This window comes from Bombus vosnesenskii, unplaced genomic scaffold (assembly GCF_011952255.1).
Source record: "Bombus vosnesenskii isolate JDL3184/JDL3185 unplaced genomic scaffold, Bvos_JDL3184-5_v1.1 scf7180000013273, whole genome shotgun sequence".
NCBI classification, from domain to species: domain Eukaryota; kingdom Metazoa; phylum Arthropoda; class Insecta; order Hymenoptera; family Apidae; genus Bombus; species Bombus vosnesenskii.
Genome location: NW_022882931.1, coordinates 2,160,478 through 2,176,242, shown reverse-complemented (window position 1 = coordinate 2,176,242; position 15,765 = coordinate 2,160,478). Strand labels below are relative to the sequence as shown.

Genomic DNA, 15,765 nt, shown 5'->3' with positions numbered 1-15,765 from the left:
CCACGACAGTTCCAACAAAAAATAAAATCTCCCGTACTCGGTTTCCCTCTGATATTCCCTACCTTTCTAACTAAATTACATTCTGTCAAAAATTAACTGTCCACGTACCTCTAAACTATCCACGTACTTATGTGTGTATCAGGTTGTTCGAAAAGTTTCTTTCGTTTCATAAGGTGATAATAGATGAACAACCATTTCCGTTTTATATAATTTTATTGAATTAAGTATGACCCATTTCGTTACATTTCCATTACTATGTTAGTGCATAATTCAATAAACTAATATAAAACAAAAAACATTGTGCGTCTATTATTTCCTTCTAAAACGAAAGAAACTTTTCGGACAACCTAATACATAAAATTTCATAACATAAAATCACAGAAATTTATTTCTCAGTAAATAATCCTATGCAAACTTTAGTATCACTTTAATTTACAGGCATCGTACGAGATGAAAATTAAATTTGGAAAAAAGCGCGTTAAATTCGAATACTTTTTTCTCGTACACACGCTTTATCCATAACGCCGAACATCGATTTCACATATAAACGTTATTTGCTAAAGTACCCTATAAATAAATACATAAGTCATCCATAACATAAATCCCTGATCCGATATCATTCTCATTTTAACCATTGTCGCAGACAATTGTACGCATCTCTATGCACTCCACGCGCAAAGTCTCGTGGAATTTATCGACGGCATTGGGTATAGCTTAAATGGCGCGTATAGGGGGATGAAATCTTGAAAGCAATAATATTCACATCCTGCTGGGGTCATCGTGTGCACAAGCAAAGGCACTTTTTCGTCGATAATCCTCCCACCAGGGCGACGCTGTGCTCCGTACCAGAACCGGTCTATCTATCCCGCGTGTCTGTAGGTTAGTTTATTATTCATTGAGCTTGCATCCCCAACGTGGATAAACGGCGCATTGTTTATGCATTAGCCTACACCCTGCCTCTGGCCATCTCTCGATCTGCCCACTCAGTAGATTCTCCCTTTTCTCACATTGCTGCCCATCAAACTTCCCTCGCTAATTGTGTCTACGTTTAACGCGTTACCGAGATACCACGTAATCTGTGATCTACCCTTATTACCTTTCCCTTAAACAATTCGTCAAATAAATTATATTTCCCGAGATAATATCTTTGCAAATCTCTTTTCAACTGAATAATCTGTGATCTACTAACCTTATTGACGTTTCTCTCTACCTGTTCACGAAACGAATTAAATTGCCCTAAATTTTAAAGATAATAGCTTTCTGAAATTTATTCTTCAGTTTGATACTGTGATTTTAACAGCGGACCGTATATATCAAACGTCAACGAGAGTCGTGAATTCCCGCTACGATTAGATAATCGACGCCACGGAATGATCGATCCCCTATTTCGATTAGGACAATAGAGGTAGTTAAATTAAATATGACACTGATATAACAAGTTATAAATCACAGTTTATTCCAACAACTTTGTAAAGAAGATAGTTACGCTGCTGCGTATGCATAAGTTAAGTAAGTGACTGATCTAAGGGTGGAAACCCGGTCAAAAGATGTTGACTGTTTGAAAGATGGAAAATCAGTGAAGCTATCAGGAGAAAAGCTAAGGATGGGTGTGTCTAGTGCACGGGACCATAATATTTGTTGATGACAATTTTGGCTAGGAGAGTGAGGGAAATAGGCTTCGTTGTAACTTGATTATTTGCTATGTTGGTGGGTGAGGACCGATGCTAACCGCCCTCGAGATAAAGTTACTAGTGGAAGGCCTCATACGTGAGAAAGACCAACTTTCCCGTGTCAACCTGTAGTGGATAATAAACTTTAGATAACAATTCAGTGGAAATATATTTGTTCGGTCTGAAGGACCTTAACTAGAAAATTCCTGAGATTTATGTAGGGTACTTGAGACTATTGAGGGTACGCAGTAAGGATCTGAAGACATCTGGCTGCTATCTTACCCGCGGTACGTGGCCTGGTTTACGTAAAGAGTCGGCCGACGTAACATTTAGAGAACAGTCCTTTTTATAGGTTTGTACATTTTTCTTTTCGATTCGTTCACCGAGGTACAAAGTAATTTGCGACTCTCATTAATATTTCCTGTGGATAATTAGTGAAACGGTGTGATGGAATATTTTTCAAGGTATGACTGCAACTTGATTTTTGGTAATGGATGACGTATCAAGCACCTGCAAAGAATGGTTCCCTTTTACGCTTTGTATATGCCTCGCGATGCTATTTTTCTTCCCGGCTTATTCATGGTAAATGAAAGCTGGCTGGAAGAAAGAACAAGACAAGAGTTTGGCGAATCATTCGTTAGAACTTCAAAATGATCCGGTATCCGACGTAGCGCTCTTAATGATGTTTCTTACAGTTCGTGCTAATATACTTCTTTCAAAGGAAAAATGTTATTTACGATGCATTCCGCGGAGGGATAATGAATGAAACCGGAGCGAAAATTGAATGGAAGAAAGTACCGGCGGTTTTTCTGTCATCGTTTGAATCGGACTTCGCGTAGATAAGAACCGAAGCGATTAATCACGAATTTCTGTCGCGGACAATCGGACTACGAAATACAGGCGGAACAAAAGGAACCAGACCGACTCGTATGAATAAAATAACCATTAATTCGAACCTGGTGCGCGGCAGCTAGTGATAAAATTCCAAGCGGTGAAGACGCGGCAGTAATTTCGAAGGGAATTTCTTCGTTTCTTGACGAGAGAGCAACGTTTCCACCGTCCAGCCCGAAAACGGGATGAAGTCAACGAGTAGTCTAGCAACTTGAACCGCTCGTGTACACTTCAATTTTCACGTGCACGAGTGTCGTCACCGTGATGATACATTTTTCGCAGAAACTCGACCAATTTTTGGTTACGAGGCCGTTTTCAAAAAAACGCACTTCAAACTTATTACACTCGCGGCGAGTATCTCGAAACTGTGGAAATTATTTTAGACGAAACATTGCGACTTGTAATTGGATGGAGTGGCTTCTTCCACCGGGAAATTGGGGAATGATAAATTTTCTGAGCGAAAAAGTCTCGAATTTGGAACGTTGAAACGCTGGAAAACCTGGAATTCCGAATATTTTTGAAAAATTTGAAAATTCGCGAATATAAAAAGTTCGAAGATTTGAGAACTTGACGCTGGAATATTTGAAGGTAGACGAATTTAAACATTTCGTTCCATTTCAATCGAATAATTCGCAAATTTTCTGTTATCCATTCCGCTTACGAATTGTTCACAAAACGAGCAACAAACCGAATAATTTCTGCCACCAAGCTCAGCGAAAATGCGAAAAATAAACGCAAAGGAAAACAGAAAACAATGGGATCCATACCGCGGGCACAGGCTGCAGATAAATATGTTTTATCAACAGCATAGTTGCCGGCGCGAATAACCGCAAAACTAATATTATCGTCGCTTCAACAAGTGGTAACGGGCGTATCGTTCCGCGAGTACGATCCCTGCCGCAGTTTCGTGACTTTTGTAAAAATGACCAGCGAATATGCAAATGCCTGATAGAGTTCAAACGTGGCCGACTGCGTCCGCAAATAAGCGGCCAAGCGTGTTGAATCGTTGACGACGTGCCCGCAACCCGCGAAACTGACCGTGGAATTTTCTTTCGATCTCGACTTTCTCCCTTTAGAACACCGTGTTCTACTCGAACTTTTTTTGCTCTGAAATATTCGCGTCGCGGTCACACAATCTGCCTCGGTACGGCTCCTGGCAAAACAATAGTTTCGACCTGTAATCCCGAGCTGTGTTTTAATCTGAAAGAACCCTGGTACGCCGCTGATTGCATTGCATAGTAATCTTAGTTTTTACCGAGTTCTAGGATTGCTCGAAGGAGCCCTCCTCTCATTCGTGTTCGCTCCGCACCGAATGATATCGGGGTCGTGAACCGCATTATACACGCGATCCCGTCGAATTCCGCCAAGAATGAGGATACCAAAGGGAAAACGAATTCAATGGAAATGACCAAGAAAAGAAGCGTTATGGTAATATCGGACGAACCTGTCACCGATGAGTTTGATAGATCGACTCGTCGCACAGCATGACATTTGAGCGATAAAAATCGAAATTCGTGAGCCATGTTCGTCACGTTCGCCACGTTCTCGCTTTCATGGAATCGCAGCTTGAACGAGTCGTCTCTATTCCAAGGTTTTTCTCTATTACAGAAGTTTGATCGTGAGTTGCGTTGGAATCGATTTCCGTGATTGTAATGAAAGATCGTGGATTTATTTATACGATATTATGGGCCTAATTATCCTCCAGATAGAAATATATAAATAGGCAAAGCACGTATACTTTTATTTTTGTCTATGATAGAAGGAAGATCAATTTTGAATGTATAGTAGAATCGACTTTGTTCTCGAACGAAAGAGAAACGAGATTTAAAGATAGTTGTATCCGAACTTGCGATAGTGTAGAAATGTTTCTGTAATTTTTTAAAAATGATATGAAATAGTGAGCGTATAAATAGAATATATAAAGTTCTTACGTCAAATTCAATTTAATTCAGTTTGCTACCATTACTCGAAGTAAGAAGTTGAAAGCTGTTCTATGTGTACAGTGCTTCCAATTATCAGAAATGTGTTTTAAAATTCTATATTATAAAGAAAAAAGAGATACGAGACTTTTCATGAAATAATTACCTTACTAACTGAATTTATTTGACTTATATGCAAGTCACTCTATAAATCGTCCTGAAAGTTGATCAACTCTGGAAATTGAAAAGTAGAGTAATACGATGTCGCAAATATTATTTTTCTAAATTCATCAGACTTTATTACATCATTTATACCACTTTCTTACGAAAACCAAACTTGTTAATCGCGTACCTAAGTAACGAAACTAAAAAAATTTACAAAAAGCGAAGCGGATTACTTAAGTTTCTGAATGAAAAAAAAAAGAAAAAACAAATAATACCCAGCGTACATAAAGTTATTCTTCGCAAGAAGGCTCTGTCATTAATCACCGTGCACGTTAAATTGAAAGTATCGAACTAAATACCGCTTCCTGATTATCGAACAACGAGGGAATTCGCTTTTCTTTTTCGAAAGAGATAGAAGCACGCTGGTGATTAAATATTGAAAGCAACTGCGCTGTAAAAAAATGCTCGTTCCTTTTCCCGAAGAAACCGCGAGAAAAACGGCGAATGCTCGGCAGTATTGGCTTTTTCCGCTCGAACGTAATCAAGGCGCAAGTGGTACTCGAACAACTAGACGACAACACAAGAGCACCTTAACAGAAAGTCGATGTTGGTACACGATACAGGATAGAGCAAGCCTGTCGGCTCGAGACCATGCATCGATATCGGTTTTCAATGAAATGGAAACTCGAAACACGCCGCGGAATTTCGTCTATTAAACGCGATGACGAATATGGGAATCGAATTTATCGCGTCCCCCTTTCCATTCGAACGAGACTAGAGGCTTTCTTCTTCTCTTCCCATTCTCCACCGTCCCGCACCCTACATTTTGCTTCGAGAAGAGCTTCGAAACGATTCCAACTCTGCAACGTAATATTGCTCGATAAATTACCGATACTTTACGAGGCGATATGATTCGGCCGTGCGTGGCGCCGCGCGAATGGTACTTTCAATCGTGTTATTTCCATGTATCACGACTGAGAATTATTCTAAATTACGATGGCCAGTCTCCGGTCCAATGGAAAACGGCTATAACCAGGAAACGCTAATCGCATTCGGAGATCGGTAGCAATGAAACGCGGGCGGTTGAAATAAAATTTCCACGAAACGCAAACAAACGTGATTACGTGGCTGGTCGATCCACGAAATCGCACCAATTATGGGATATTTAATGGAAACGTCGAGATATAAAGAAACGGGCGTTATCGATCGGCCGTACTCTCGTATCGGTCTGTTCGAGTTTTCCAAAGCGTTCATTCAAACTCGAGCGGCATTCTCTATTAAGAAACGAAAGCCTGCTGGCATTTTGGTTTCTCAATCATCCCAATACGTGGCTACACAGGCGAACCAAACACCTACTCGAGCTTATATAAAGCAACGCGAAGGCTATTCGCTTTTGATCATCCGTTGAAAAGGGGATCGTTTCTTCGGTTGGCAAATCAGACCGGAAAAACGGTTTCGCAGAAAGCCGAACGTATTTAACAAAGTGACAGACGTCAGTTTGAGGATTACGAGTCACGTGGAGTCGACGGACGACATATGTCAAAGGGAATCGTATAATTACATCGTTACAATGATGTACGTACACATCGGTCGTCAGTCTTCTTGACAGACTCATTCGCATGCCGGTTCGTTTCCACGCGAGCTACTGCTTGTAGAGATTTCATTAACGACCTCGGCTTCATAATTACGGAGAGGATGGATAGTCGTTAATTACATAGAATGCCGACAGTACCCGTTCGCTTTCGTCGCTATCTAACCAACCACGTTGAAACGATACGAACCTTCGAGCATTCTCGCGAAAACCACCGACTGTCCCCACTACCAACCGCGATAAAGTACGCGCTTCAAAGAATCCACACACACGTTTGATAACGTTGCTCTATTCGTTACTTCAAATGTCGACGAATATGCTTCGACTATTGCTATTGCTATGAACACTCTGCCAACTGGTTTCAGACGTTATGGTGGTTTCACGTTGCGAGTATATCGATGGGAAAATTACGAAGAAATTCTGAAAGTTAAGAACAATTTAATTAGAGTTACATTTTTAGATCTGTGTAGTTCATAAGTCCACGAGCCTTTTCTTGAAAAATCTTTCCTCTTTTCGCGAATGAATTCCTCGAAATAGCTCCTACAGTCTTCGTAAGAAATATGACAAATAACAGTGAAAGTATACTACAATATATTTGTTAGTCAGTCGACTGTAAGACGTATTTTGAAAAATACCTTCATTCATATGCTTCATATACATACCTTCGTTTAATACTTGAAACAAGAATGTCGTAAATCGTACAAGTTTTTGCCCCTACATTTCACTCCACTCTGATATATACAGAGGCACGTTCAGCGTGAAAAGATTAATATGTCAATGGGTTAAACTAATACTCGAGCGAACTGATTTCGTTAAGGGTTGAAGTGGAAGTCGGTATGTTATCTACGGTTTTGGTGGAAACATTTCAAGTGGAAAACTTGTATAGTACCTGGACGGTGTTCTGCACTCTCTTTCGTTATACTTTGACCTATATTTCCCTGACATCACCGGTAAAAGTTTCATTAAAGAGTTGATGATCTTGATTTCGATTATTTCGCTCGTGCTGCGGCATAACATCTTCCACGAAGTGGGCGTTTCGTTGTAACGTTCGAGGAGCGGATGCGTTTGACCTCGTTTCTACTGAGAATAAAACTCGAACGAGTGGTATAATTGCCAAGTATTCTGCTTTTACGAGTTATTTCGTATCTGACGAGTTACGCGCCCAAGATTCTTCGGAGTAAACCGAACTTTTTTCATTATTTTTTCGTTCGTCGTTCGAATATCAATGTACGAACGCGAAGAAAAGACTCACCGGTGCTTTTCACAGTTGGAGATGCGGATGGTTGTGCGCAGAGGACGTGCGTGCCTCCTAGGAGTGCCAAAAACACGCGAAAAAACTTCATATTGATCATCGTTGCGTCGTTATTCCATGAAACTCCTGAAACCAACAATGAAATTGCCGATTAATCGATACATGCTTCATTCGTTTGAACAAAGTTTGACTATGTTCTACATCGTGCGAAACATTTATATTAATAGTGCAAACCATGTTTTGCAACTTGACGCCATAAACGTCATACACATGATGTTAATACGAAAACTTTGCAACACGCGTTACATTAGCGTGCTTTGCAACCGCGAATGAGTCTCAAGACGATAAATGTGAACACTGTATATGCATTAGGCTACTTCTTCTATCCTTCAATTAAATTTTATCCCATGTGAGTGAAGGGCTCATAGGACAAAATGGAGAATGGGATTAATCGCATCGCAGTTTCTAGTTCAAGTCGTTGATTCTCAAGGAATCTTGTTCCTTTCGTATTTACAAAACGAAGGAATGTTTCATAACTATTCGACTACGAAATAGACGATATGCCTGACCACAGAAAATTTCTACGAATATATTATTTTGCGTTTGTCGTGTAAACTGTTTTGTAATTTCATTGGTACTGTGATGAGTTTTTAACTAACAATGAAATTTTTAACTAATTTCGAGATGTATACAAAAGTTACGAGACATTTATTCCAGATATACATTTAATATACAGTTTGAGCGGTTGTCTCGAGCATATAGTAAGTCTCACAAAATATTTAGGCTCGTTATTAATCGTTTAGATGCTTTTCTTATTTTTACGTACAATTTTGAACTTGTTTTACAAGCTTTATCAATATAAGATCTTATAATACATTTAGCAAAAGTATATGTATTTACATAGATTTATACCACTTTTTTCAAAGAACTCGTCGATAATATTTACCTTCGTCGTTACTAAATCACGACACCTTCTAACGTTAGAAAAATCTTATTCTACACTATAAAACAATTTCCCTAATTCCCCACGACAATTCTATGTCTACAATGGAAGCGACAGAATCGTAAGACAACCGAGAGACAATGTTCGTCGTGACTCAGCATCCCCGCAGGGTTGGTCCGAAACCATAAGTCAAGATCACTCCTCGGGCGAGCTGTGCTTCATTTCCCGAATTCGTTTGGGGACACGACGGTTCTTAGAGCTCACGAAACTCTATCTCCACTGTTCAGAAGTCCTTCCGTCCCTCGAGTCCAGTGTTAGTTCTTCTCCAAGTGGCTCGACGCTGCAGTAACATTAATATGCTTCAGCCAAACCGATCTATGCTTCGTTAGATAGCTTCTTAGGCCCGATAAGCCAAGGAAAGAGCAACGAGGATGCTCCTAGCACGAGCAAATCTATTTTAAATTCTCGTGCCGCGCTATTCCCTTCCCCAGCCGCGTTGCATCCCAACGACGAACGTGGCAAGGTGTTTTCGACCAGCCTCGACAGCGTAGCATATTAATTTCCGATAAATCAAGCCCCTACCACCCTCACACCATCGCAACCAATCCCACCTCTCTTATCGAACCGCCACAGTGCCAAGCCGCAGCGATCCGATCGCTGTATCAAAATCTCATTTAGCGGAGAAATGGTTGCTGCTCGTTTCTGTATTTTTCTTGCGTTTCTCCTTCCCCAGAAGTCGAACAAGCAGCCAAACACCGTAGGCTGCGAACGATCTCTTATTCGAGAAATAAAGATCGCGACTGAATTTAGTAACGCAAATGGTCGAAGTTGTTTCTTCACTTTTCTTTGATCTTATAGCGAGCTGAGATTGTTTGAGTCACGAAGAAGATATTCGCGCTGATCAACTTCATAAGTTATAATTCATACGAGGGTGAAAATTACAAATAATATTGGAATTCATGATTATTTATAGTATCCAATTATGATAAACAAATTTATGAAAATAAGATTTCTTTTGCGAGATGCTGGATATTTGATCGCGCACTTGGATTTACATGAAATGGATAACTTTATATCGAGTGGAATTATTAAATTTAGATTGCGAGAAGCTCATTCGAGTTAGTTTGATATTCACAATTCAATCTAGAACTTTGCACGGAACAATAAAACTAATAAAATTTACGCGCTGTTGAATTATAATGATCATAACCGATGAGAATATTAATATCGAATAAGCTTTCTTCCTTTTGATGGACTTTTGCAATGAAGATTAAATATCGTTGGTACATCAAGCACATTTCACTGTTCGTCATACAATTAAATAGCGAGTTAAATAGTCGATTTTCAAACGTAACTGGCTCAAGAATTGTCAGCAAACCGAATTTCACGAATTACAAGGCAAATTACTCGGCTTGTCTCGAATATCCTTCTAACTTAAATAATCCTAGCTTATCGTATTTTCCAATATCTCTGTTTTTCGAGCTGCAAATTCTGCTTTATTCTAATAAACATCCCCCTGGACACATGAAAAGGTCATTTGTACGAAATTGAGAGGTAAGCTTTTCAGAGGATCGTACCGATTTTCGAACGAGAAAAAGCTCTTTCCAAGCTGTGAAACAGAATTTTTCCCGCGGTTCGAGAATCGACCGTGTGTACCATTGTTCGGGGGGAATAAAGGCGCGAGAAACAAAGAAAGAGGATTTAATAAACGCCAAAATGTGAGGAAGGGGAAAGGAAGTCACGCGCGTGGCAATAAAATTTTTGCAAATGAACTTCCACCGAATTGGATGGTGGGTGCTGAAGCTCGTTACGTTCCTACCCTCTTCTCTTCCTTCTCCGATCTCCCTTTTTTATTCTTTTCTTTCTTTCTCCAGCGAGGCTCGTGTTACACGCGCAAATACCTTATTTTTCAAGTTACTGGTGGATACGTTCTCGAAGGTACACTAAAACACAAACAAAGCTCACTTGGAAACGAGATTTTCTCTGCATACTTGTGGACACTTTTACTCGCGACGAGTTTACTCGACCGACCAGCTACCTAACGCAAACAGGCCATGCACGTTGTACGATTTACTACGAGATACTTGTTCCAACTGAGACTAGAACGAGGACAAAATCTACGTTGTTATCGAATAAAATAATACGACTGTTGGAATTTGAAAATGCACACACGATACCCTTGGTGCGTTACAAATTTGCAGCTTTACAAATCTAAATACAATTTCGCAAGTAACTTTATATACTGTTTTCTCTCATACATTCAGCTATCTTTTATCACAAAGAAAACGAATTTTAATATAAATATTTTGTATTCTTCATATAAATATAATATAACAACCCAACAGCTTCTGAAATTCAGATTACACAACGTAATTATTTTTCAGCAGATTGCAGTGCACGTCGCGTCACGTATACTAGCCTTTCCTCTCTATGCTACGCGCAATCACAAAGGAGGATGTATGTCAGGAACAAACAAGGAAGCGTAGGATTGGGTCGGTTTCGCTGCTCGGAATAGCGAGTTCGTTGCAAGATCCGTGAAATCTCATTTTACAACGGCACGATCCGATCGGCAAGAAAGGGAAAGGCGGAGAAACAACGATGGAAAGAGTTGGTTAATGCGGTATCGCGAGCAAAGAAATCGATGAAACCGATCCGCGGTCATAAATCATGACGCATAAGGGAGAGGGAAAGCTGGGGAAATAAATGTCCTGTCTGACTGGCGTTGAAAGACTTTGCGGCGGGAACAATTTACGATTAAGTCGTGTGACGTATCGAAGAAGCAGAGCGCGTGAAAATAAATCTCACGTCGTTCAACGACGTTTACCTGGGTGGAAAACCAAGCGAAGGTTTGCTCGAGAGTTCAGCCTCGAGATAAAGAGAATTCATGATAAACGACGCGGCAGTTTGACCGGATCGTTTAATCCCGTAATCAACGATCGCGAAACTCTCTGACGATGGTCGCGGGAAGAAATTTCAGTCGCGTCTCAGTGGGAAGTTCGTTTCGAAAGGAAAGTTAGAGGCGTACGTTGCTGCAAACAACGTGGTACGCCTCTTAGGAATCGCTTTGTTATCGGTTTATACGTTTAGAAGTTTCCACCGGCATCGAAAGTCCAGAAACTTTATCTCACCCTCGAAAGAATGGACCCGCTGTACGTCTTCCAGGTAATGTTTATCGATCTTCATTTACAACTTTCTCCCTCATAATATATCCTGTCCTCGCATATAGGAAAATACATTTAGCTGTCAGAGAGAAAACGTGCACAGTTTTTACAAAAGTGTTCGAACACTTGCAGATACACCTTTTATCGTATATCGCGTGCGTTCTATGAAACATTTTCATTACGAGACTTGAGTATTCTGATCATATCGGTGAAATATGAAACAGATCTGAAAGTATACATAGAAATGTCCAGATATTTACTTAATTATCTATTATATTAATAAACTTCAATATTCAGTAGGACTATCTTTAACATTTATTGTATGCTTAACGTTAACTATCCATGCTGCATACTATTCTTTTCTCAATTATATGTTTGCAATAAATATCTTACAATCCTTGCATACGTTTTGAAATTGGTTTCAAATTTTACCAATATAATCATGACAGTCGTGTCTTATTACCGCTCTAGTGTAATTTCAAAATGTTTCGCGTGACACGTGCAACGTAGACAGAAAAGTATCCGGGGATACGTACTCCAATACTTTCGTGAGCTAGAGTATCTAATACAATTCTACATACCGAGAAACTCTCAAATAAGATTAGGAAACAATCTATACCCTCCTGGAACATCGTGTAACCTTCGTTCGAACCGCAAGAACGATACACGCATCGAACGCGACCAGGGACGACTAAAACGCTCAAAAAGAACACACAATGGTTGTTTTAAAACAAGGAAACAGCTCGGTTGTAGTAGCATGTGCCGTGCGGCACTGGAGATTCGAGCAACCGTGAATAGGGGATGACTGGGTTCTTTGAAGCGTGCATTTTTGTAAAATATTCATACACGTACCTCTCGCAGCCGAGTCAGAAACCGTAACCACCCCTTGTATTACCGCTTTCAAGTAGCGAAAGAGCACAAGTCACGACTCCGCTACGCTCATGTGCAACCCCCTACCGACAATAGCTTCTAAACTAACGTAACGTTAAGTCTCAGCCCTTATTCAACAGACACCCCTATTTCTCTCTCTTTCTCTCTCTCTCTTTCACCCCCTCGCTTTTCCAAGGAAGAAAGAAAGAAACGAGCACACTACGTAGGACGTACAAACGAGTCGGTAAAGACTGCAGCATGCCGGCTTGAATCGAATAAAAGAATCAAGAGTTGAAATTCGAGAGCCAGGTTACAGCGCGTTTCCGACAAACCACGTGCAACCGAACCATGCTTCCGTGAACTTCTCCGCAGGCAGACAGAAAAATACACGTCGGTGTCGATTCTCGGCGTGTTCGTTTTCAGGGTAATCGTCCCTCGATGTTACAATCCCTCTGAATGTATCTGGTTCTATGGTTGTTCGTTTGCGATTCGTATACGAGGGTAGCAGGCGATACGTAAGACAAGCCTGAAAACGTTTTTCCTCGTAATTTCACGGTGCCGCTGGTTTAAACAGCGTAATCCGCGCATCGAAACGCCCACCCTTCCAACGAACTTAATGCAGATTGCTGTTTAAATGGGAACAATCGACGCCATTATCGGGATGGATTTGCGACGAGCACGGTACGCGGGGTAATTTGCGGAAGTGAAGTCTATCCTGTTGCTAATGCGCGTTTCGTTTATTGTTCCGTTTGTATGGCCGGTTATTCGGCCAAATAAAATCATTTATAAATCGAATGTCGCTGTTTTGTCGTTATTCCCCTCAGTGTTTCGTGACTGAAGGTTACAATTGACTAATTTTCAATGCTGATACGTGAAAAATATCTCGAAAAATCTGTTGTTTAATTGCTTATTTGTGTGTTTATTATGCCTATAATTATAGTGTATGATTATTGTGGGACATTCTTATGTTATAAGTAGAAAATTGTCAGTTTAGAAGGCCAATTCCATAAATTGGTCAATTTCATGAATCGAAAAGTGCAAAGAAGTAACGATGCAGATTTTTTTACAACCACTATTTTTTGCACTTTACCTCGGAATCTGTTGAAAGCTGAATATTAATTCTGTGAAATTAAGAAACTAATGAAAAGGTGAAGTCTTCTGAGAGGTTCAATCAGTTAAAACAATAAGAGGATTGCTACTGCGAACGATTCTATCGCACCAATCGACACAAACTAGAAATCCTGTAAGTTTGATAGACTGCGACATTCTTCCTACGATAATGTGATTCAAAGTTCACTCCGAGATAATAAAGAAGAGATATATAAACGCAAGACGCGAGTTTTCAGTAGAAACTTGCCTCGCGAAAAGAACATTATCAGGCAAACAAACTTGAGCTCAAAGCGTTAAATTATTTGCCAATTGTCACTAATTCTTGACTGTATCTCATGAACGCGTCATCATATTTATGAGATGTCACCGTACAATATCGCTATCACGATATCGTGCTATATACATTGCTTGTATTTCCGTGCTGTACCTACAATGTAAATCACTTTGGGCTGGTGTCAAACGGACGTATTGCGTGCGTGGGTGCGTGCTTGGGATCGTGCAAACACGCGACCCCTCGTTGCAAAAGCTGAAAATCAACACGGATCCTACTTTGCATCATTGTATCATGTCATCGTATTTGTATGAAGTCTACCGTATATATAATGTCTCTATATCAACATGTGTATCCTGTGAATTTTTAAATTCACCAACACCCAGAGACGAAATTACACGAATTAATGCAACGTTAATGGAAATTAATCAGTCCAATTGTCAACGTAACATATCGTTCGTTCATCGCATTGCATCGCATCGCATCGCATCGATCGATATTCAAAAGAACTCAATATTACTCGCGTTGCTATGAATACTTCCCATGTAACTTACGAGCAATCGATATTATGAATATTTATTGCGAACCACAGGAAGATGAGTTCAAGTGAAATTCAAATTTTGTAATAGACAAGGAAACCGGACGTTTAATTGGCACGTTACAGCTCGATACGAGCTGTAACGAATCTAGAACGTTCTCGCGTGCAACAATGCCGACCAATTGAAAAGCATCCTCAAAAGCGTGGATTAATGATCACCCCGTGAATCGGCGTTTATTTTCGACCACGAATTTTTAAAGGTACAACCTTGTTTCCTCGGTGACTTGCAACTAGCGTTTGCTTCGCACGAAGTTAATTATGCTTGTAAAACTTCGCGTTCCTCCTATGTGCTTACACAGGGCGACGATATAGTTAGTAAACAAAGCTCAAAGCGTGCGTGAAGAAATGTAAACCGTAGAATTCTTCTGTCAACTCTAATAATTGAGAAGATGAAATGCCAGACGATGTTTGTGGAAAAGAAAGAAAAATAAAAAACCAGTTTTTATCGGGAAACGATGCTAAGCGCTAGAATAATTTATTTTTGCTTTTAAAGCTATAATATTAGGTTGTCCAAAAAGTTTCTTTCCTTTCATAAGCTGATAATAGATGAACAACAATTTCTATTTTATATTATTTTATTGAATTTAATATGATCCATTTCGTTATATTTCTACTATTACGTTCGTGCATAATTCAATAAAATGATATAAAACAAAAAAACATTGTGCGTAAACTTTTCGGACAACCTAATATTGCCTATTGTCTAAAAAGATAAAACTGTACTTTATTATATTGTTAACAGACCAAATGAATTATTTTCAAATAATTTTCAGTCTTAGTTAACTCTACCGGATAAAACAAGAAACACAATTTAGTTTGTAGTAGAAATTTAAAATTTTCATATTGTTTAATATTGAACATACCTGAGTTATGAATAGAACAGTTTAAATTTCCCCTTTCAAGCAAAATAACAAGGAATTTGTATTTCGCTACTAATCTAAATTTTCAATGTTGAACTTTGAGTATGTTTCAATCACAAATAATGAAACCAAGTTATTTTACAGCGTAACGGTATTTTCCCACCCAACCGTTTTGATTTCAATTGCTTGTGAATAATATACTTTTAACTTGGATATCGGGGACTGAGAAAAGATTCATTTGTAGCACAGTTGACAATGTTTAAATAATAAAATCAAAATTTATTTCAGAAATTGTTTCAGTAAGTATAACGTACAAAAATTATTTGACATCTGAATAATGAAATATAATTCGAAAAAAAAAAATAATTCGCCCGCACAAATAAAGTAACATACAACATTTTTAAAATATGTTCAAACAATGTCGATAAAATTTCATACCAATTAATTATGTGACTATGTATTTT

At 39.3% G+C, this 15,765-nt stretch overlaps 1 protein-coding gene across 5 annotated transcripts in view; it reads right to left on the bottom strand.

Moving 5' to 3' along the window:
* Nucleotides 1–15,765, bottom strand: part of LOC117231797 (basement membrane-specific heparan sulfate proteoglycan core protein-like) — a 175,292-nt gene that overhangs the window by 148,373 nt on the left and 11,154 nt on the right. For all 5 annotated transcript variants that reach the window (XM_033490584.1, XM_033490582.1, XM_033490583.1 and 2 more), the window contains exon 2: nucleotides 7,489–7,614. In XM_033490584.1, the coding sequence (XP_033346475.1) occupies nucleotides 7,489–7,588 (100 nt within the window). In that variant the 5' untranslated portion in view covers nucleotides 7,589–7,614. The remainder of the gene's footprint in view (nucleotides 1–7,488; nucleotides 7,615–15,765) is intronic.